General features: G+C 41.3%; 1 protein-coding gene across 4 annotated transcripts in view; it reads right to left on the reverse strand.

The window, feature by feature from the left end:
- The window catches only part of Nhsl1 (NHS like 1), a 225,211-nt gene that overhangs the window by 63,018 nt on the left and 138,267 nt on the right, over window positions 1-23,926 (reverse strand). For 3 of the 4 annotated variants that reach the window (XM_035440376.1, XM_035440375.1, XM_035440374.1), the window contains exon 2: window positions 1,543-1,695. In XM_035440376.1, the coding sequence (XP_035296267.1) occupies window positions 1,543-1,695 (153 nt within the window). Of the gene's footprint in view, window positions 1-1,542; window positions 1,696-4,475; window positions 4,624-23,926 lie in introns of those variants that run through there. The other variant, XM_027401947.2, reaches the window with a different exon arrangement.

Genomic DNA, 23,926 nt, shown 5'->3' on the forward strand with positions numbered 1-23,926 from the left:
TTTGCTCCCTAAGACCCAAATGGCGAAAGGGAAGTACTGACTACCACAAATGAGCAAGTTGCCCTCTGATATACACTTATTTGCTGTGGCACACATATGTATATATGTAGGTAGGCAGGTAAGTAGATATAGATTGATAGACACACATATAGATGATGGATGCAAAAGTAATTAAAGGAAGACAAAAAAGCAATAATTTTATGGAAAATCTATTGATTATTATCTGTTTCCAAGAAGAAATTATCTGGGTTTTTGTTGTTGTTTTGTTTTGTTTTGTTTTTTGTTTTTCCATTCCCCATAGAGCAGTTTTTGGCATATTTCCTGGGTATTTTTCAGGGTGTGATTTGTACTACAAAGTATAAATTCAAATAGCTATTAAAGTAGAGCAATATGAGGCCCGTGGCCTTAGGAGGTCACGTTTAAGTCCTGATTGTTGCAAGTAACTTTGAAGTGACAGGCAAGTTTGCCTTTGTGAATTACTCCTTCATCTAGATGCAGTGAGAGCAACTGTAGGGTAACTCTGAAGATTAAATGAGATGAGACATTCAGTGAGCTTGGACTAGTTCCTGGTATTGTAATAAACTGTTTAATAGGCATGCACTAGTATCATTGTGCTAAGGCATTAAATAATAAATCACTTTGTAAATGACTGATACATCAGTAAAAATTCTTATAAAGCCAGAGGCTCCTCACGGTGCTTTCTCCTTGAATCAATGACCGAAGTGTTCAAGACTCAAGTCCTCCACAGTGGATAACAGAAAATTTCAGTTTCACTAAATTTCAAGTAAACCACAAATACTTCTTTGGTTTATTTATTTATGTTCCAAATGTAAGAGAGATCTGATAGGCACACTCCACCATAGGCTAAGAATTCTGGCGTGCTGTTTTATTACAAAGTCTCTATTTTCCAAAGGGAATCCTTTTCCTTGAAAAAATCCCCTGGCCTCCCACTCATCTTTGCAAAGATCCTTTCACTGCTCGTTTACTGTTTTCAACATCAACAATTAGTGACAGTAAAAGTCTTGCACTAGCTGTAGGAATTCATGCCTCCTATACTTCCTAGTAGCCACTACCAATAGAATGCATGGTCAGAAGAGTCCTGCTGGGCATTACCCAAATCCTGATACCTCAACTATTTAGCATCACATCAAAGTCTACTTATAACACCCCCCCACACACACACACACACACTCCACTTTCTGATGTGAGCAACGCAGAGCAAACCATTCAAAAGCACTAGCTTTAACAAATTTGCTTTCAATACATAAAACAGCTTTGAAGAGCAATGGCAACATGCCCCCACCCAAGTCAGCACAAGTTTACTTTATTTGGATTAGATTAATGTTGGTGATTTACACATTCAGAGGGGTTTCTAAGCAGCACTGGCTTCTTTGAAGGCAAATGTGCACTCAGTAAAAAGGGACCAAGTCATGGACATTCAGAGTCCATGACTCTTCTTTTACAGACCGTGATTAAATAGATGCTGTCATTTCTTAACCATTAGCAATTAAGCCAAACAAGCCAGAGAGATGGCTGCCTTACCCCTCAGCACTGATTTGAGGTTGAGCTTTGCTTGGCGGTGCAGGTCCTCAACACAGGGGGGTCTCGTGGTGGGAAGAAAAACATTCTCCTGCTGATGCCATGGCGCTGTGTAGTGGACAGTCCATCGACTCTCCTCGTCTAGGTTGGAAACCGCTACAGAGAAAAGGAACAGATACACATGTCAGCTGTTGACCCTGAATTTGTTACATTAAGATAAGGTCTCAGTCACCGGTTATACGCTCACGCCTTTAGCCCCAACCATTGAGGAGGCTGAGGCAGGAGGACTGTCAAAAGTCCGACGCCAGTCTAAATTACATAGTGGGTTCCAGGCCAGCCTGGAATATACTGAGTGAGACCCTGTTTCAAAACCCCAAGAGAAAGATAAGACTGTGGTATTTAACACACCCACAGGTAAGAACCTGCCAGGAACAAGGGAACTAACTCTAGTGGAATTTCATCTCAGCCTCCAGTGGTCTTGTCAGTCCACTGGGCTGCATCTGTAAGAAAAAGCGCCAATTGTCCATCTACCACACAGTATGTTCATAGACGTGTTTGCTCAGCTCCCTGCTTCCCAAAACCATAGTTCCTCCTCCAGATCCTGTGTAAGAAGAATGATGGACAAAATCAACAGAGAGCTCCCATTCCTCCCTACCCACACACCGCAAACCCAAGTTTTCCAACTGTACAATGCTGCTGCAACAGTAAACAAACCGGAAACAAATTCCCCACCATGAGGTTGGGACCAAACATCTCTCTTCTACTGCATAACTTAAACCACCACTGTTACTAGCACAAGCAAAAAATTTTAAACTTAGTGTATTCGGTTTGAACACCATCTGCACTATCAAATTCTCTCACATATGCTTTCACGGGATACTTCCATAGTAATTTTTTAAATGTCCAATGCAATTGACTTTATCCAACACAAACTAATTCAATTCAATTTTTCCAATACCAAACAAGTCCAAAGCCTTGGTGGGAAGCAAATAACAGACACACTGAGCCTAAGATGAATCTCTAAGATATTTTCTTACACGCCTACTAGGGCTTGAGCTCTCTTTTATTCCATATTTCCCAGCAACACAAGCTATGCTGGAGTATTAGTGGGACACATTCAGCAGCAAAGAGTTAATAATGTCTACATGTCTGCCACATACTCATGCACAGAAAAGACTAGACATATGTAAAAGGAACCCTCCAGCCTGGGCATCTACCCAAGGTGGTAAATCTAACTCATGTAAAGCCAGCAGACGTTAGGACTGTGAGTCAGAAGTAAGTCTACCCTGACCGTGCCCTACAACAGGCAGTTGCCCAGAACAACAGAACGTATGCCTGGGAACTAGATCATAAAACACAATCTCAAAGGAACATGAAAAACAAAATGGACTAATGATTCTGTCAGAATGTATTTAAAGTTAACTAAACATACCCCACAGCACAGGACCTAGGACTACAGTAGAGCCTAAATGGGCTAAGGTCGCTCATGAAATAACCTGTGTAAAACAAGACTAGGGCAGAGACAAGGAATCCTGAGCAAGCCCCCAGAACTATTCCCATGGGAGAACTGTGCCTTCCTCAGCCTGGCTCCCACATACCTGTCACCCACCCTACTAGTTATTTTTCCTATAGCTACCACATTTTAAAAGTCTATAGATCTGAGAAGAACTAAGGAGCTACTTTCTCCATAAATTGCTCGATGGTAATAAAAGCTTAGAACTAGACATAAAGTTAAAACCAGAAATGCTGTTTTCTGATTACAATGTTTGACAAGGGCCATATATAAACTAGGCCCCTGCTATTTTACATAAGGGACAGTGTCCTGCATGGCTCATAACACCATCAGCCTTAATATATGAAATCCTAAAGCGTGAACTTCATTCTGCTGTATGGTTCAGAGAGGAACACAGCTCCAAGCAGCCAGAGGCCCCTCAAAGTACACACAGAATTCATTACAATGGTTTTTGCTAATGCCTATTTATTTTTAAATTTTAATTGCCTTATACAGAAAATGGAAACTTTCCCTCTTGGCTCATTGCAAATCAAATCCAAGTGATGGCATCTGAGCCCCTGTAATTGTACCAGCAGCCCCGGGGCACAGACACAAACCGGCTCCTCTGAAAGAGCCCTTGCCTCTTCCCTGCTCTACCTGCCTCCTGCCAAGGGGAGATTTGTATCAGTCCCTCCACAGACAGGCTTCTAGCTAGAGAGATGCAGAAAATGAGCCCGGAGTGCAGTGCTGTCCTTTGTCGAGTTCTCCAATATCTGTTAGCAGAGACACCTCCTCACCCCACTCCACCCCCAGCCACACATTTATCCAGGTCATGTCACTGATCAAAAAGGCAACACAAAGCCACACTGAAATAAGTTAATAGAAAAAAAAAATCCATGTCACTGGAAAATTAAATTTTCACGGGAATGAAGAAGCACCGAGATTAAGGAAATTTAAACTGACAGGAAGTACACAATGAAGCCACAACACAAAAGCTCACTGCTTTACGACAGTCACTGATCCGTCTAGACAGTTTGTCCTCCGGCTCTGTAATACATAACAGAGAGTACCAAGGGGCTTTAGAGGATCATCCCCACCACAACTATGTGACACATTACACATGACTCTTTACCTCAGCCACTCAGTCAGCTGAATACCCAGAAACCACACACTGTATATCAAGTCCTTCCTTCCTGGAAGGACTTCTTTTGAGAAGTATAAAAGAAATGAAGTCACTTAAAACCCCAAACATAAATAAATAAGACAGAATAAGGTCACATAATACTGTCCAAGGGGTTGCAGTGACCTGGTATACAGTGGAGATTAATTCAAGGCTATTATGTTTACTGTGATTTCAGCACTCAGAAAGGCACGCGCGCGCACACACACACACACACACACACACACACAGAGAGAGAGCACTCTCTTTCTCCCCAGAACTTACTTTTCTTCTTGAAACGTTTAAAGAAAGATTTAATCTTTGCGTTCATGAAGACCACCATTTTCTTTCTGCAGCACCTACATAGGTTCGGAATTCAAAGTCACTTTAAAAGCTGGGCCCCGTAGGTCGGTGGCACAGCCCCAGATTCTAACTTTCCTCATCAGGTTGCAGTCCTTCAACATCTGTCTCCCTGAGCTGCTGTAACTCTGAGGTCAAGTTTATAGTCAGGTGGTTACAAACCATTAGCAGTCCTTGAACCAGAAAAACTCCCACTGAAACCTGATCTGTAAAGGCTAGAAGCAGCCGGTGACAACAGGAAAGGGAAAGCCAATCACAGTCTTCATTTGCATAAGCACTGTATCAGGCTCTCTGCCTGGCTGTCCATTCATTCCATTTCCTCCTCACACATCGTCCACAAATAGACGGCAGGTTTTGTTCTCTGGAAGTCACATCACGATGAAACAAATAGGTCCTGAGTTTTCATGAGGCCACCGTGTACATCCAGATCCGTTGTTTGTTTGTTTGTTTGTTTTTACAGGATCCAGTAAGTCTGAACATAACTCCATGTTGAGTCTGTGACTTTTCAGCCCACTGTGGGAGTAAGGGATGTGAACTGATATAGGGGAAATGAACCAACCTTTGTTTCATAACCACGCCCCCAGGCTCTGCCTCCCAGACCAAGAGAACTTCCATAAGCAGTATGGCTCTAGAAAAGAAACACCAGGGAGCTTTGCGAGATGACTTAGTGGCATTTTATGCAAATGAGGGTGCCCTGTCTTCTCACCCCCTGCTAGTTAACTACACTCAGCACAAAGTCTCAGGAAGTGTAATCTCATTTGCATCTAGCCGGCACAACTCTTAAAAAAGCAAACAAAACCCCTTAAATTCCCCACTCCAATGAAGAAATTAGATACATTACCCGAATCACTTTAATCTCTTTTAAATGCAGTAATTACCTAACAGCCTGGTTCTAGCAGTTCTACCACAGCTTTACTGGGTAGTAGTTTTAAATAAACATTAACTGAAATACTCTTTAGCTCAAATGTGCTAAGTTCTGGACTGAGGAAAAACAAATGTAACTGGAGGGAAATCAAGGCACAGTTAGAAAAATGCAACCCAATGGGAAAGAGATAGATGTGAAAAACTGAAGACAAGAGATCAGGAACTGGAGGGGAACACAGGAAAAACACCTCCCATCTCACCCTCCTGCACACAGAACGGTCTGTGGAGCTGTTTAAGGGACCTCTTAGTTCATAGCTTGGGGCCAGCCTTGTAACTCATGGAAAAATGTAATAATCCCCTAATTCAAAACATTTGCTTTATAACAAAGGCTCTTAAGTGAAAGACTAGCAGTTTATAGAAGGGGCTCCCCCTAGGGAAAGCTTGGGGATGATGGCACCTCATGCTTTTAGCCACCCTTTTTGAACACCAAAAGCTTCACTTAAAAAATCACCAAAGTGCTAGATGGCAATTGAGTAACAACCAAGATGTTAATTGTCAATTCAAATTGCAAACTGTCTTTCACTGAGAGCAAAGTCCCTCTCCAGACTTACCAGTGACTGAGACCTTGCTCTGTGCATTGCATTACAGACAGATAGAGTACCATAAAGAAGCAATCCTATTCACCATCTACAAGTTTTCCAAGTTCAATGTCACTTTGAAGTTCAGAGACAGCTTTCCAACTGTTCAGGAGCGCAAACCTTGAATACACTCGATGCTGTACAACACAGAGCTTTTTGTGTACACTCTAACGGCATGCAGACACAGATACATTCACTAAATAGGTAAGTATTGAGAGCCTACTATGCGCCTCTCTCATCAGGCAAAAAACAATCATATGGCAGATCAGAGAGTGCTAAATTCAGTGGGCAAAGAAAAGTTGGGCAATGTAGACAACAGAGGATGGGAAGGGAGGTGGACGGACCTGGGTGGATTTTAAACAAGTTGGGGTGGTCCTCACTAAAATAATGAGGTCTAAGTACTTGAAGAGAAAATGTCAATAAACAAAAGTCAAAGGTAAATCCCACTGGCTCTCATTTTCAAAACAGGTGGGGGAGGGGGACAACAAATCTCCAACCCGTCCCAACAAGATTAGTTAAACAAGTACTCTTTCCCTTCTTAGAAAATGAACTGCAGCAAGAATGGAGCCATTTCCTTCTCTCTCCAGACTGCCTAGTTGGTAAGTAGTCACAGTTAGGGAAGATAAACCCCTATTTGTTACACATCAGACAATGGTAAACTCAGGGCCAAGAGACAGGCTTCCAGTCCGGAGCCAGGGGCACTTCATCCTCTTCAGAAATAAACCAGATAAATTATTAGGTTTGTCAACTGTTAACACACTGTTGTGTTTTGGCATTACACATTTTATTAACCATCAAGTTTTATTTATTATAAGGCATTCCCCAAATAATAACGCCATCTTGCCCTTTACCTCTTATGTATCAGCCTAAGAACAGGGACGTGTGTCTACCATATAAGTTGCATGTCTTCCCGCCATGATTTATTTAAGCAAGTATCTAGTATTTTGAAGTTGCTTGGTTTAGACATTCAACAGGAAATACATGATTCTAATGGAACTTCCTATTCCAGCTGTAGACAGCTGTATTAACAGCAGCATCAGCAAAACAGCTGGGATATCTTAGACTCTGAACTTAACCGAATAGCACAAGAGTGAAGACCTCAATTCTGCAACCACCAACCTCCTGTCCCAGGACAGGAGCAGCTCACTCAATGAGACATTCAGGCTTTGGTTAGGTCAGCGGTACAGTGGAAGGAAGGACAGCACTACTATGGCAGGGTTAATATCAGAACCTAAGAATTTTTTTTGATAGATTCTGTGTAATAGTTCTTGGTATATGGTAAGTATTTGTGTTTGTTAAATACACAAATAAAAATCTCAGAATCAACAAAGCAGCCTCACGCTTAATAAGGAATTACACTTACTTTTGAATTTGTATTTGTGTTTGCGTGTGTGGTGTGTTCATGCACATGCATGTGCGTGCTTGTGCATGCGTGAGTGTAGGTCACGGGACAATGTGCAGGAAGGAGTTGGTTCTTGCCTTCTACCATAGGGTCCCAAGAATCAAACTCAGATTGTCAGGCTTGGTGGCAAGCAGCTACTTTTCTACTGTATCAGAGTTAAACTGTCAGCTCCTGGAATGACTGTCCCACCCACCACCTGTGGTTTATACCCATATGGCACCTTTTTCTAATACCTACAAATGCTAATTCTCAAAAAGTTTTCAGGTTAGAGAGCTGGCTTAGTCAGTAAAGTGCTTGCTGCACGAGCATGAAGACATGGGTTCAATCCCCTAGTTCCCCTGTAAAAAGGGCAAGTGTAGCAGTGGACACTATAATCTCAACACTGGGGAAGCAGAGACAAAGGATCCTTGGGGCTTGCAGACCAACCAGGCTACTTCTGGTTCAGTGGGAGATCTATCTCAGAAAAAGTAAGGTGAAAAGTGATTGTAGAAGACATACAACATTGGCCTCTGGCCTCCACACACAGAACATGTACACCTACACACACACACACACACACACACACACACACACACACACACACAAAAAAAAAAAAAAAAAAAAGCTAAAACAAAACAAAACAAACAAACCCCTTTGCTGCAACACTGGATGAAAAATCCTGGTTGAACTGTGATGGCTGAATGGTTAAATCACTAATCTCCAATAATCTTGGTGGCTTATTCCAATATGGAATTTTGGAATTCTGCTTCCATTACTGTGCTGTGAAATATGTATCCTTACTTATAAAGTTCCAACTTTCCTGACTTCTTTCACATTAATAAAATCTTCTTAGTAATAAATGTTACATTTAAAGATTTTTCTTAGCCGAGTGGTGGCATATGCCTTTCATCCCATCAAAGGCAGGCAGCCTTTGTGAGTTCCAGGTCAGCCTACTCAACAGAGTGAGTCCTAACGTAACCAGGACTACACAGAGAAACCCCATCTTGAAAACCCAAAATAAATAAATAAAGTTGTTTTTTTTTTTTCTTTTAAGCCAGAAATGGTGATATATACCTCTACTTTCTGCTACATGGGAGGCAGAGGGCTTGTGAGCCTATGAGTTTAAGTTCATTACAACCTGAGCAAAGGAGTGAGAACATATTTATTCACAACAAATTTTCTTCAGGGCATCATTTTTAACACTTCCACAGGTAAGTATGTCCAATATATCAGTTAAAAAACTTGGCAGTGGCTTTGCTCAATCTTTTAACAGTTTTATGCCAAGCACTTATTAGTGTCAGATATCTGTCCAGGATAAAAGTGGATCACTCATGACTACCTAGTGCTCATGCCTATAATCCCAGTATTTGTTGGTGGAAGCAAGAGAATCCCTGAATTCAAGGTCACCCTAGGCTACCCAGGGAGACCTTGTCATAAAAGTAAAAGTCAACAGATATAGCTCAGTAGTTAGGTGTGTACCTGGAATGGCTATAAGGCCCTAGATTTGATTGCCTCAGGGGAAAGAATGGTCACAGTCCAGTGGGGAAGACAGGAAGCCGCACCCCAAAAGATAAAAACGGCAGTAACAATGAGTAAGTCTGGGAGGATGGAGGTGGACAGGAAGTTCCTAATGAAAATGATGTAGGAGGACCCCTAGTTTATTTATAAGAGGAACAGCTGAGACACAACGGAACAGACAGTCTCAGTGGAGAAGTGAAGGGAGGGTACTGTCACTAGACTCAGGTCCGCACATTGTCTTGGGACAATGGTGAGGGAAGAACACATAGGACAAGACAAGAACACACCCAAAGGCCCTTGCTTGTCACCAGGGGCTAGATGGCACTTTAAGAAAAACCCTAGGGAAGGCCTGTGTGTGTCACGTTCCGTGCTAAAAGGTGAGATCGGGAAGTCATTTGCAGCTAAGTTTCTTCACAACGCTTACATTTATCAGTCTATGCAGCATACACACTCTCATTATCCTTAATTCTGAATATCTCCAACACGAAGGCGTCCAAAATCTGAAAGTTTTTGAGCTCCTATATGATGTCATCAGTAGAAAATTTCACACCTGACTTCAGCATGAGATGCAGGCACAGTCAAAACAGAGGTGCAGAGAAAGGCCGACCCAGAGGTCCCTTCAGATCGTGCATAAGGTATGGATAGAAAGCGAAACTGAATTCTAAATTCAGACTTGGGTACCAAGGTATCTCGATGTGTACACACACATAATTGGAATCTCAAACACTTTAGCTCCATAGTACTAAGAACAGTATAATATGTTTTTAAGTCACAGATACCTAAAGTATGAATTAAAAAACCAAACAAGCAGGGTTGAGGGAGGGAAGTCGGGGTAGGCATTTTAGACTAAGCTGTCTGGGCTCTACCCAAAGTACCACAGTAGGTGAGGGAAGAGGACAGAGACCCCAACTATCCAGTATTTGTCTATGTCACCACCCATTCTTTCATCTTAGATACAAACTTTTCATTTTGACGGATAGAAACTACATGATGAAAGTAAAAACTAAAAGCTTCTCACTAGCAAAGCCATGGAAGCTTCCAGAACTCCCCCACAGAGCCTCTACTCCCTTCATTCCCATCCCCATTTTCATAAAATGCCAGCTTCTTGGTACATTAAATACAGTGGAACATTAGAAGTCTTTTCAATCCCCGAACTTTCATACTGTTAAATAATATTGATTAAAAAGGGACATTTTCAACTGGGCATTGGTGGCTCACACTTTTAATCCCAGCACTCAGGAGGCAGAGGCAGGCAAATCTCTGTGAGTTTGAGGCCAGCCTGGACTACAGAGCAAGTTCCAGGACAGCTAGGGCTGTTACAGAGAAATCCTGTCTGGAAAAATCAACAACAACAAAAAAGATCATATATAACATACATTTCTGGTTAGAGTTATGTAGTTCAAGATAAACATAACACATCTCAGGGAACTTCAGATGCTGAAATAGAAAATTCCTCAGCCCAACCTTATCTATAAGTAGTGGCTTTACTGTTTGCTATCCTTAAGGCTATTTTTACTAAGCAAGTTTAACATCTAAATTAGAAAAATAGAGACTAGAGAGATAGATAGTTCAGTGGTTAAGAGCTTTGGCTGTTCTTAGCAGCCACATGGCAGTTCACAGCTGTCTGTAACTCCAGTTCCAGGAATCTGTCTCACTCATTTGGCCTCCTCTGACACTGCATGAATGTAGCACACACACACACACACACACACACACACACACACACAGGCAAAACACTCAGACACATAAAAATAAATATCTTTTCAAAAATAAATTAGAAGACTACACAACTACTTTAGATTTACTCATTATCTTTATATATAGTTAAAATATAATCTAAAATCCTTAGAAATATCTATCCATTATGTTTTGGGGGATCATTAGGCAAATCTGAAAAACGCCATACAATATAAGCCTTCTAAGTCAATTAAATTAAATTATTTGTACATACTTGGCAAGAGATTACAGAAATGCTAAAATTAATATAATTTACACACACAGAGATAAAAGGTGGTATCTCAGAGATACTGTTCCCAGAATGAAAGCGTGTGACAAACCTTCATGGAGAATTATTCTAGCTGCCTCACTGTTATTTCACAAAGCACATTTAAATTCACCAAGACTCCAGAACTTCATGGTGATATGTTCTTCTGTTTCCAAATTAATTTTTAATGATGTGCCCGGGACATATTGCAATGGACGGATGGAAATCCCCCTTTACCAGTGTATGGTGGAGACGGTGAGAGGCAGAAAGGAAAACCTTTTGAAATGATAACACATCCATTCTATAGAGGGAACTTGATATGCTATCCATTCAGCCAGTTAATGTGGATGCTGAGAAACTCCTTCCATTCTGCATGTGATTCCTGGTTAATAATTTAACCCAAACCCACCGCTCCCATCTGCTCAGCCCATTTCACAATGCCTGCTATCACCCTGGCTAGCTTAGGCCAGCACAATATTCATGTGACAAACAATGAGCAAATGAATGGCGAAGCAGACAGAAAACATGCCTCGAGAAGAGAAAATGTGAACATTCAAAGTTCAGCTGGCCAGCACAGGGTAGGGCCATCCAAGGATATCCTGAGATGACAGAAGTGACACAAGAGGCAGCTTTGTAAGCAGCAAGCCTTTAATTGTGTCCCAAAGGGGAGTTTTCAGAGGCACTTAGAGTCAGAATGGGAAAGAGCCAGGAGGAGCATCAGGTCTCCTTGTTTCTGCAATAAGCAGCCTGCGGGGCAGAAGAGAGCTGCTCCCAGATGAACTGAAGTTCTTGCCTCTGGTTTGCAGTGTCTTACATGCTGCTTGTGTTAGGAAGGGGCCATATGGCTGTGGAAGCCACTCAACACCCTTCATAGGCTATTAACCTCCCTAGATGCTTGATCCCAGCCTATGACTGGGCATGTCTCTAGTCACTCTTCAAGCTATGGCCAAAGCTTAACCTTACTGAGGTGCTCCTTGACAAAGCTTTGATAACTTTATTTTAAAAACATGTCATTTTATTTCAAGTACAGCTTGAAGAAAAAGCAACCTGTGGGGGGCTGGAGAGATGACTCAGTGGTCAGGAGCACTTCCTGCAGAAGACCTGAGTTTGGTTCCCAGCATCCACACAATGGCTTACAAACTCTCCCTAAGTCCAGATCCTGGGGATCTGACGATCACTTCTGACCTCTGAGGGGACCAGGCAGGGCATGCGTGTGGCATACATGCATACATACAGGTAAAACAGTCATACACAGAAAATAAATAAACCTAAAAAAAAAAATAATTAAAACTTAAAAGTGTGCCTTACAGAAAGAGAATGGACTGTTTCATTAACTGTAGCTCATTACACCTGAGTCAATTATTCTTCACCATGTTGTGTAGCTCACACCCTTGCATCCAAGCATCAGTGATGTGCCAATTCATTCTACAAAGCCTATATGAGGTACATGCAGGCTCATTGAAAGAGAGAAACAATGCAGGTTAGCAGAGCTGCATATAGATGAGCTTAATTACAAAGTTAATTCATTTTACTGTCTGAATACATATTAAGGGTCTAACTGCTCTAGTGTATCTCAGAGAAGAGAATCATTTTCAATGATTCGAAAATTAAAATATACTTTTTATACTATCTAAATTCAACATAATTATATACTAAGAATAAAAACTAACTTAAGGGAAATGAGTTTTAAAATCTGGAAGAAAAAAATGATGTCACTCTTTGGTAAAAATAATCTTTGGGGAGAAAAAGAACATCTCAATGTGGAATAAAAAGCCAGAGTATAATAGGGTAACCCTAAATATCTAATTGAAAAGTGACATGTGATTAGCTAACACTGGGTAATACTAAGTACCTGCTTGATTGATGGTGTTACTAAACCTACGAGAAGTCTTTACTTGAGAAGAAATGTCTACATGGGGGAAGAAAGAGAGGAAAGGCAAAGAAAGACTTCTTTAAAAAGACTAATAGCAACAACTAAAAAACAAAAGAACAAAAACAAAACAAACAAACAAACAACAACAACAACAAATTATTGGAGAGAAACTGACAAAATGAAGATGAGACATGGGACATCGCCACCTATAGGGGACACCTAGAGCACACCTGCTGAAGCACAGGTGTAACAGTGATTTAGGGCAGCCTTGGCTCCAGCTTTTCTTCCATCCTCAGAAGAATTCCTTATCTTTCTCCACGAGGGAAGATCTATAATTTTTGTGGCCTTTGAGTTTGACTTTGAATAAGGTTGACACTGTACTTCCAGAGAGACTTACAAATATTCATAAACTAAATATCATCTGCAACCAAGCCTAGCTAAAGAAGTGCTTAGTGCTTACATTACTATGAAAAGGAGGTCCCTATCAGGTAGGGATACAAACTCAGGTCCTCCTCCTTCTTGTGTGACAAGTACTCTACTCACTCAGCCACATTCCCGTCCCAGCAATGGGGTCTTTTGTTTATTTTTTTGTTTGCTTTTGTTTTCCAAGTCAGGGTTTCTCTGTGTAGCCCTAGCAGTCTTTGAGCTCGTTCTAGAGACTAGGCTGGCCAAGATCCACCTGCCTCTGCCTCTCTGCCTCTCTGCCTCTCTCTCTGCCTCTCTCTCTGCCTCTCCTCTCTCTGCCTCTCCTCTCTCTGCCTCTCTCTCTGCCTCTCTCTCTGCCTCTCTCTCTCTGCCTCTCTCTCTCTCTCTGCCTCTCTCTCTGCCCCTCTGCCCCTCTGCCCCTGCCTCTGAAGTGATGGGATTAACAATGTGCACCAATATGCCCAGTTTTTAACAATGGGGTCTTAAGAAGAGTTTTTATTTAAAGCTGGCTCTGAAACACTATTCAAGAATAGGAAAAACAGTTAAAGTGTCCAGGGGAAAATCAGACATTTTGCTGCCCCCATTTCTTTATAGTCAATGATCAGTGAGCATTAACACTTAAAGAACACTAGAATTGTGGGTTTGGTGATGCTTGGGATGGTATTCAGTTCCTCAAGCATGTGCAGCAAAGGCTCTGCCCCTCAACCACTCCCTCAGCCCTTTACAGCAAGCATTGGATGGATCCCTTATGAACATGTGCTCTGCTGAGCTGCACAGCCATTGAGGTCTTCTTTTCTCTTTTTCTTGTAATTTCTTATAAGGTCGCACATATGGTTCCAATGAACATTACAATTAATAAGCTGGTGTGTGCAAATGCTCTTGCAAAGAGACCTGCTGGTTCACATGCTAAATGATCCTGGGGGAGTGGTTAAAATGAGCTATTTTGGTTTGCTGATGAACTGACCATACTTACAGTTAAAAAGTCCCACTGTATGTGGCTTTCTAGTAATGAAAAAAGGTTCATCTAGGCAAAGATAATGTGCATCTGATCAGCGTAGAGTTTAGGATTAGTATTTTCTTAAACTAGGGGAGAGAGAGCAGCAAAATTCCTCAAACAGAAACCATAGCCCCTTATTACATGTGAGGACATGGAGGCTTCTCAAAGCTGCTGGAGGTGAGATACAGGGCAAAGAGCAGCAGCCTGGCAGAAATGGACATCTGGGATCCATTAGCCAGCCGAAGACTAAGTGAATAAGAGCTTCCCAAAGTCTCAAATTTTCAATAGTCTTTCACTCATTTTTCTTTGCAATTCGCACACCCAACCATTTGTAGTAAATAAGCAACAAATGAGAGTGACAAGAACAAACACAGCATTGAGTGGAGATGGGTTGCCCAGCATCTCTGATCTGTAGCTTTGTACTAAGCTTGACTTGTAGATTGCTGAGTTGACACAGCAGCGGTACCACCACGCCTGTTGGCACTCCCTGTTAGTAGACGGCAATACAATTAGGGCAGAGCTGGAAGGAGAAGGGGGACATGTTGATTACAGAACCCTACCAAAATGACAACTGAAAAATAATGCTTATGCTAGGTAACTGTCATGATTCTCAAAATGCTATGATTGGCCCCTCCCCCCTCAGTATCATGCATGGCAGCTCAAAATGGGAAGCAAAAAAAAAATTAAATAATAACTGTATTTTTCCCTATTTAGCAAATAAAGTAATCATAGGCAAGATGAAGATGAGCCATCTTCTTCATGTACCTATAATATGTTTAACTTATGGTCAAGGTGGCTGGTTCATAATTTGGATCATTGTTGTATTAATCTCCTTCCCTTTCCTCTTTTGAGACAAGGTCACCGTAATTAGCCTCATCTGGTCTGTAACTTAAGACATTCCCGCTTCAAGCTCCCAAGTGCTAGGTTACAGAACTAAAGCCACCTGTTATCTGTCTTCCACTATGAAAAAAAAAAAAAAAAAGTGGGGAATGTAGGGGGGGAAATCATCTGAAGAATTTAAGCAGCAGTGGGCTGGGGAGTGGCTCCGTTGGTAAAGTGCCCGCCACACAAGCATAAAGGCCTGTGGATCCCAGCACCCTTTAGAGAAAAGCTGGGCATAGCTGTGGATGCCTATAATCCTAGAACAAGGAATGCAAAGACAAAAGGATCCCTGGACCTTGCTGGCCTGCCAGTGTAGCCAAATCAGGTCAGTGAGAGACACTAATCTCAGGAAATAGTAAGGTAGGGTCTGGATAGATAGATCAACAATTAAGAACAATGGATACGCTTCCAGGGAACCCTAGTTTTATTCCTAGCACTCACACTGTGGTTCATTATCATGTGTAACTCTAGTGCCAAAGGACCTGATGCCCGATTCTGGCCTTGGGGATGGGTACCAGGTGCACAAGGTGCTCAGACATACATTCCAGAAAAACACCTATATACATAAAATATAATAATTTAAAAGTGATCAAGAGGAGCACTCTGGCTTATAAGCACACAAGTATATAAATACAAACACACATAATTCAAAAATTTTAATAAAGAATTTAGCTAATAGTTAGGATATAAACAGTCAACCAGAATAAAAAGGAAAGAAATATATAGTGAGCCAGGTCTGGTGGTATTCACCAGTGATCACAGCACATGGTAGGCCTGTTAGGAGGCCTGACCTACATACACAGTGAGAGCTCCAGGTCAGCTGTGCTAATAGTGAGAAACTGTCCCAAACAAAGAAGCCAAAGACATGTAGGAAGAAAATAAATAAAGTAGGATCTTACAGTGCCAAAAAATTCTCCCCAATCTCTCCAATTCTATATAAAGCCCCCTTAAAAGGGTCAGACGTACGTCACTTAGCAGGTCTGAGACACCTATCTCCTTGAACGCAGCACGCCACAGAAATTACTACATGATAAAAACACAAAGCTCTGGGTTGGATCCCCAGTACTAAACTAAAAGGAAATATTTATAAAATCATCTCAATCAATTTTCATTTGCAAAGTCTATTTAATCATCTTCTCTGGCTATCAGTGTGGTTTAACATGCTCATACTTTCCCACCCTTGCTAGATGTTTACACACAATGGCCTCGAATCTGATTGACATTTCATTATCTCAGCTGGAGAGACACATACTCACCAATGGCACCCCACTGGATAGCAGAATCCGCCACAGACTCTGGACTGTATATTACATTCATCGTCAGAATAAATTCCAGGGCGTCTACGCAAATCACACTTCATCAGCACAGTCTATGTTAGTAGAGTGTAAAAGGCGCACTTCCTCCCTGGGTAACCACCTATATCTCAGCTACAATCACAACTCCTCAACTGGATCACCCTGCATTCTGAACTTTTAGCTTCATTGAGATGGCATTTCACACACACACATACACACCCTCAAAAGAAAAAAAAAGTCTCTTCATTTTGCAGCTGCTGACCGCTACAAATAGCTTCTTGTATAATTGCACTTAGAATGCATCCCAGACCAGACATGTTGAATGGCAACCTGAATGCTTCATTCATAGAGACCGCCAATGTGTAGAATGTGCTAAAAACGTCACAGTGGTGAAGGGGATCATTGGGAAGTCTTAGGGCAGAAGATTGCTTTTCAGCAGCCCCTGCAAATTCTTCTCGGGTCTATGCAAATGGCGAGAGAGAGGTTTCGGAAGATTCCCACAGTGATCAAAGAATGACTGGAAAATCCCCCTCCACTCTGTCTAGATGGGGGTCTCCCTCCCTGACCATGACCTCCATCTCCACAACAAACACATTTTCCTAATAAAACATGTTTGTTCTAAATCCATTCGCATTGCAGCATCAATTATCCATCCCTGAACTAGTGCATTTTAAAGGAGCTTTGTTTTATGCCCTATGCACTCTGCACAGGGAAGACCTCCTTGTTTTACATCTCTTGGAGGGCCAGAGTCAAATCCGCACCATTCGCTTTGCACAGTGCCAACCCCAGTGCCAGGCCAAACGGACAAAATGTAAAACATGAAACTGTAATAGAAACGTGTGGGGTCAGAAGGAGCCTAGGGAATGAAAAGGAGTATTTATCATGGTGCCATGATTTTCTAACTTGTATAGAGTTGTCCCTTAAGGAACAGCTTGCAATAGGGAGAGAGACCATGACTAGATAATAAAAATGGTGAACTTCCAATATGGTTGTCTTCTTCCTCAACTTCCTGAGCCAAGAATAAAACCTGGAAGTTTCAAACAAAGACCTGGTGGGGTTTTTCTCCTACTAGTAAGGTCTGCGGGCTGTGGATCGGTCTGACAAATTCAAGACCAGACCAGGGTATGTTTAATTCAAAACTTGTGGACTTATCAGCCTCCTTGTCTTTCTTTGTTCAAACCGGCTAAACCTAAATTGGGGTAGGAAAACCGCCCTCGAAAGACCCTTAAAATCCCCAGCCTTCAAGGAGAAACCAGCTTCTCTTTCTAAGTTCCCTGGTGTTTCCCAGTGTCTTATCTGTGTGCTTGCTGTTTGTATGTGTGCTCACCCCACTAAGAGTCTTTCCTTATTGGCAATCACATGAGCACAGGAGACAGCAAGATAATAGGGACCACATTGAGGGTTGCTATGGAAAGATGTGGGTGGAGGAAACCTTGAAGTACCTTTTCACAGGTCCTTTTTCTGTTACCCGTTGGGTTTCAGATTAGTTTGTCATATATATATATATATATATATATATATAATATATATATATATATATGTGTGTGTGTGTGTGTGTGTGTGTGTGTGTTGTGTGTGTATGTATATATATAATGTATACATATAGTGTGTGTGTGTGTGTGTGTGTGTGTGTGTGTGTGTGTGTGTGTGTGTGTCTAGTATTTGCAAATTCCATGAGGAACTCGGTGATTTCTACCAAAAACTTTGACTGTTGAAGTAACTCAAGTCTCTGCGCCTAGCCTCTAATTTTATGGAGGTAAGAGGCAGGCATGTGCCACTTATTTGGCTGGCAGGGCATACAGCTGAAGCAGTGTGGTCTTGTGCTCAAAAACTGGAGACCAACTTTGCCAACAGTGAGGGTCAGCTCCCAGGGCCAACCGGTTCTTAAAGTTCCTAAAAGTTAGGTGTGGGCCTGACACCCAGCCTCTTCTTTCACCCTGTCATATACCCTTCTGCTTACACTGTTGTCTGCATCTGAGCCTCCTAAGACCACCTGGTGGCAAGAGGGGTGACAATGTGTGGTGTACAGGGATGTCTGGGGAGAGATCTCACGAGAGTTGACAAGCTCTGCCTGCTGGGCTTCACTCGGCCAGAAATAGTTGAACATTAAGGGGTTTGTAACAGATAGACATCTGTGTATTGAGAAAAAATTAGAGCTGAGAATACAGCTCCACTGGTAGACTGCTTGTTTAGCATGCATAGGTCACTGGGCTAAAAGCCAAGAGTCACTACATGCCTGTGCTCCAGCACTTGGGAGGGAGGTAAAGGTAAGAGCAACAGAAGTTCAAGGTCATCCTTAGCTATGCAGCTTGGGCTAAATGATATCCTGTCTCAAAAGGGAGTAGGAGAGCTGACAAGATGGCTCCCCATAGGTAGAGACAATTGCTAGACAAGTCTCACAACCTGAGTTCAGTCCCCAGAAACCATGGAAAGGTGGAAAGAAAAAACCAACTCCATAGAGTTGTTCTCTGGCTTCGTGCATGCTTCCCCGTCCTCCCTCCCCTCCACACTTAAAAAAAAAAAAAAAAAAATTCAGAGATGGGTGAAAGTGACTTGGAAAAACAACAGAACAAAAGTGTACATCCACAGTAAACTAATGTTGATGAAAAATTGACAGAGCAAGGTGGTCCCCACACTAATGAGTCCCTTTTTGGGTGGGAATTACAGAAACTACAGTCATGACCAAAGTGGATGTCCTAAAAGGTTTCTACGTGATCGTTATTAAAATGCTGATTTCCCACCAACCTTAATCACACACAACTCTTAAAGTACTTCAAAATCTTCGGATAAAGGACATACACCCAAACCAAAACAAAATCTTTATCCTGGGGAGAAATATCAGATCACTGACCCAAAATAGACAGCACTTTTTTAAGGTAGATATGAAGGCAATGTCAGAGCACATTGAGGCAAACAACCAAATCCACTCCAGTAATACTGAGACTAAAAAATAACACGTAAGAACACATGCACCACAATTAATAGAGGATATTAATTGGCTTACAAAATCTCCAGCCAGGACAGAGACTAAATTTACCTGATACCCAGCCCGAGCTGCTACAGCAAAATGCAGCTACTGCCACCTGCTGGTCAGCACTGATGGCATAAAAGTCTGAATACCACTCCCAGACTGGCAGGGGACCAGGGATGTTCCACTTGCCAGTAGATCCTAACAACCTGCTCAGATACTGTCTAACACTCCTGGTATGGCATCCAACTGTAATACATGAGTCCATAGGCAGATCCTTGGTTGCAAACCTGGATATGGTCGCAAGGGTGTCTGGAAACCATGTAGGATGGGAAATGAGTTTGGCTGTGATGGCCCCCACTGCAAGCCAAGACCTGCATCAGGAACAACTGACCTGCTCCAAAATCAACTGGGAAATTTGGGTGCCCCGCCCATCAAGTCTGATCTAAACTCAATAGTAGTAGCTATTTACACTAAACATCCTGAATCAGAAGCTAAGAAAGTTAGAGCAACCTTTTGCTCAAATTGCATCAATGGCCCAACAAGAATTCACCCAACTGTGTTCAGCAACCCCAACTTCTAAGTGTGTGAACTCAACACAGCCCAGGTTTCCTTCTATGGATGGCATTTATAGAGAACTGAAAAGGAAAATGCAAAATCAATTTTAAAGACATGTTCTAAACTCAACAAAAGTGTAAGAAGGCCACAGAGGAAAAGAAACAAATTTCATGGAAATGACTTTCCCAACAGCAGAGCTTTCAGTGGACAGCTGTACCCCACAAAGTAAACTCGAGATTCCAGCAGTCACCCTATGTAATCAAAGTAGAAGACAACTGGGAATGATAGGATAAAAGGGTAGATTATAGAACCTACTTTTAGACTAAAAAGCAACTACTAGTCTCAAATATTTCACATTGGTAACGATTTTTGTATACTGATACAAATTTCAGGTTATTTCTGTTACATTGCATATATATATTTCTATTCTTGTTTAAGATATTGTACCTGAGCAGCTCATTTAAAAATGTAATGAATAATTAAGAAACACAGGTTAGTAGCTAGTCATCTATAATAATCAAACATGTAGTCATGTTAAATATGTTTTCAAGGTTAAAAACAGAGATATATTTCAGATAGGTAGGTGGTTCTCAAACACTTCAGAGACCTACAGAATATGGCATCTAATGTTTTAATAACCTAAGGCTTTTCATGACCTTGAGACACATCTGTTCCTGGCAGCACCAGTTTACTTCAAAAAAGGATGATGGCCATCAAAAAAACTCCATGTGGGGTTTGCTTTCATTGTGATTGGGCAAGAAACTGTCCTTGCCTCAACTGCTGACAGTATGCTGTCCAAAATGGACAACCAGAACACAAAAACAAAAGGTGACTGTTTAACTTTGTCAACACAAGTAGGACAACCCTTCAAATTTTCCTGCTTCACAAAAAGGTCCGTCAGATATTCTAGGTCTGTAAGCCACACTTGGATGCCCCAATGTTGCAGAGAAACCATGGGTGACTGTCCAGGCAGCCAGCTATTTCTGTCATTTCTATAGTTTTTGAAGTTGCTTGCTCTGCACTTCCTGTTTACTCGGGTAACATTGTATCTTTCTCAGGTAAAGAGTAGATAGGTATAGTTACAGTTTTCCTTGTTACCAAATTCAGAAAAGAAATTCACAGAAGAGATGCAAAATGTATAAAGGTTGAAAGACAAAAATTTAAGTCATTTATCTAAGAAAAAATGTTTTGAGGTCTGAAAAGATAGTTTGGGGCTCGTAATATAAGTTAGGATAAAAAAGTGGTTTAGGTATAAAAAATGTGGACTCATCAAGTTAGATAGAAAATAGAGTAGTTTCTCCAAATTTGCCAAGTACAAATGGACTGGACATTGTACATGTAATCCTTACTTGGTAATTGTTCGTATTGTATATAGTTTTACTGTGTTAGAGTTAAAACCCTTTTCTTTTTATTTAGACAAAAAGGGGGAAATGTTGCAGAATATTTGTACACCTTGCTGTGATTGGTGGAATAAAAAGCTGAATGGCCAATAGCTAGGCAGGAAAGGATAGACGGGATTTTCTGGAAGAGTGAAGAAGAGAAGGAATCTAGATGCAGAATTTGCCAGCAGAGTTGGAGCAAGTTGGACGCGATGTACTGATAAACGGTAAAAGCCACATGGCACAGAATACATTAATAGAAGCAGGTTAATTAAGTTATAAGAGTTAGTTGAGGAAAAGTTTAAGTTAAAGGCCAAGCTTTCATAATTAATAAGAAGTCTCTGTTGTTATTTGGGGACTGGAGATCCAAAGATAGTTTAACAAGAAAGTTTGCTACAAAACAAACACACACTTATAAGTGTTTGTTCTTGACTCTGTGTGTTCTTATGCAAAGGGGTGGGCAACCCAAACAATAATACAGTAACCTTCTTAAAATGTGTACTTAAACACACACACCTGTTCAAGGTCCCTTTCCCTCATGTCATCTTCTTGTACATTTTCCTACCAAACCCTTCCCCAGGCTCTCTCCTACTTTTATGTCCTTGGTTTTGATTCCTCACTTCATTATTAGAGCTGCTTGCATCAGCATGGGGTGGGGGTTACTTGATTAAGTGGCTACACCACTGAGGAATATCATTCCCTGCTCCCACTGAAACCTTGTAGTATTTATAGCTTCTCTGGGAGGGATAGGACCTTATGAGGAAGGAGACCCTTCAGTGACACATAACTTTAACATTCACACACCCAAAACTAATAGAGAAAAAAAAAAAAAAAACACTCCGTGGCTAAGCATCTATTGAGATAATACATTTTGTTGTTATTGTTGTTTTGGGTACCACTGCATAAATAGGTCTCTCTGACTAAGGCTGGAAAAATGCTTTACAACATATGTAGTAACAGTGTCAACAGCAATTATTTTTTCCAAACCATAATTTACCAGGAATATAACACAAAGTGAGTCTTGTAAAGAAAATTTTAATCTCCTGTCCAATAACCGTTGGAAAAGGTAATTTTTGTTTAAGTTTTCCTAGAAAGCTAGTCATGACGGCACATCGCTGTCATCCCAATACTCTGAAGACAGGAGGATCAGAACTTCCAGCTAGCCTGGGCTACAAAGCATACCATAGATGCCAGCCTGAGCTGGCCATGCCCCCAAAACCAAAACAAACCAAAACCAAAGTTAGGGTTGGAGGTGTGACTCTGGTAGAGTGCTCACCTAGCACACCCAAGGCCCTGTCAGACGCCCAGCACCAGGAAAGCAAAGCAAAACAACCAAACGGCAAAACAAATGGAAATTTTATGTGTCTCATAACTCAAAAATATTGGTTTCCTCATAAACATCCAAATAGTATAATGAAACATTAAATATTCATACTCCTGTTTCCTTTTAAATCAGAGAAATGTCATCTTGGATGAAGAGAGTAATTTGCAGCCTCCATGATCTGTGAAGGCTGGAATGACATTTGCACAGCATAGATTCATCCAGAGATCAGCGGGGGAGCACAGGGGGTGAGAGTCGGAGGGGGTAAGGGAGTCAGTGACATCTACAGACTAGCATAGGGTCTACAAGCTGAACTAACCTTCAAGTTGCACTTCAAGAACCTTTATGCCATTGAGGGACTCTAGAGTGTAGTTAGAAAAAGACCAGAACCACTGCTTTGAATTCCCTCCATGTTGACATTCAGGTAGAGTGGATTAGTAAATATTTGCTTCATTGCCTTATTATTATTATTATTAATTTGCAGAGCTGGAGATCATATCCAGGACTTTCTGTATGCTAGGTGAGTGTTCTAGCATTGAGCTGTACACCTAACCTTGAAACACTCTCGTACCAGGAGACAAATAACAATAAAAATTTTCAGAGCCATCCCTTGAAATGTCAGCAGGAAGGCCAACTCAATTTTCCCTATTACCTTTTAATTTTTTTCACATTTTATTTTTCCAGGTCCTTAAATGTTTTCTAGAACAAAGGGAACAAACTTTTTAAGTGCTTTTCATAATAAACTTTGACATTCAATGTAAATTATTGCCCCAAATTCAGATATGTCCTTTGTTAAATTTAATGTTAAAGCATAATGACAATAACATCACAAAGCTCAATAGCTCAGTTTAAGTGAAAATAAATAAAATATTAGTCCATAGAATCTTGGCATACAATGAATACTTAATAAACAAACAAAAATCTTAAGAGCAAATTAGTAAACTTCCACTTAAACACAGCTTTTTCCTAACACCAGGGCTACAGGCTGGCTTAATCCCAGCTCTGCATTCCAAGGTCACCTTGGGCAAGTCATCTGATCTCTTTGTGCTGGCAAACATGACATTGGTGGTTCTGAAGACCGCTTTTCAAATTCACATTCTATCTGTCCTGTCTGAAAACAGAGGCTGCTCTTCTGAAGCAATTGCAGGAACTTCTCCTTGACCACTGGTGTGTGGAGAACCTTACACATGGACTGAGCAAGAAGCTATTGCCATAAAGTAGACAAGAGATACCTGCTGAAAATGGGACAGGTGGGCGGGTCTAGGATAAATTCAGAGGAAGATTAGAAACTT

The sequence above is a fragment of the Cricetulus griseus genome, chromosome 2 (genome assembly GCF_003668045.3).
Source record: "Cricetulus griseus strain 17A/GY chromosome 2, alternate assembly CriGri-PICRH-1.0, whole genome shotgun sequence".
NCBI lineage: Eukaryota > Metazoa > Chordata > Mammalia > Rodentia > Cricetidae > Cricetulus > Cricetulus griseus.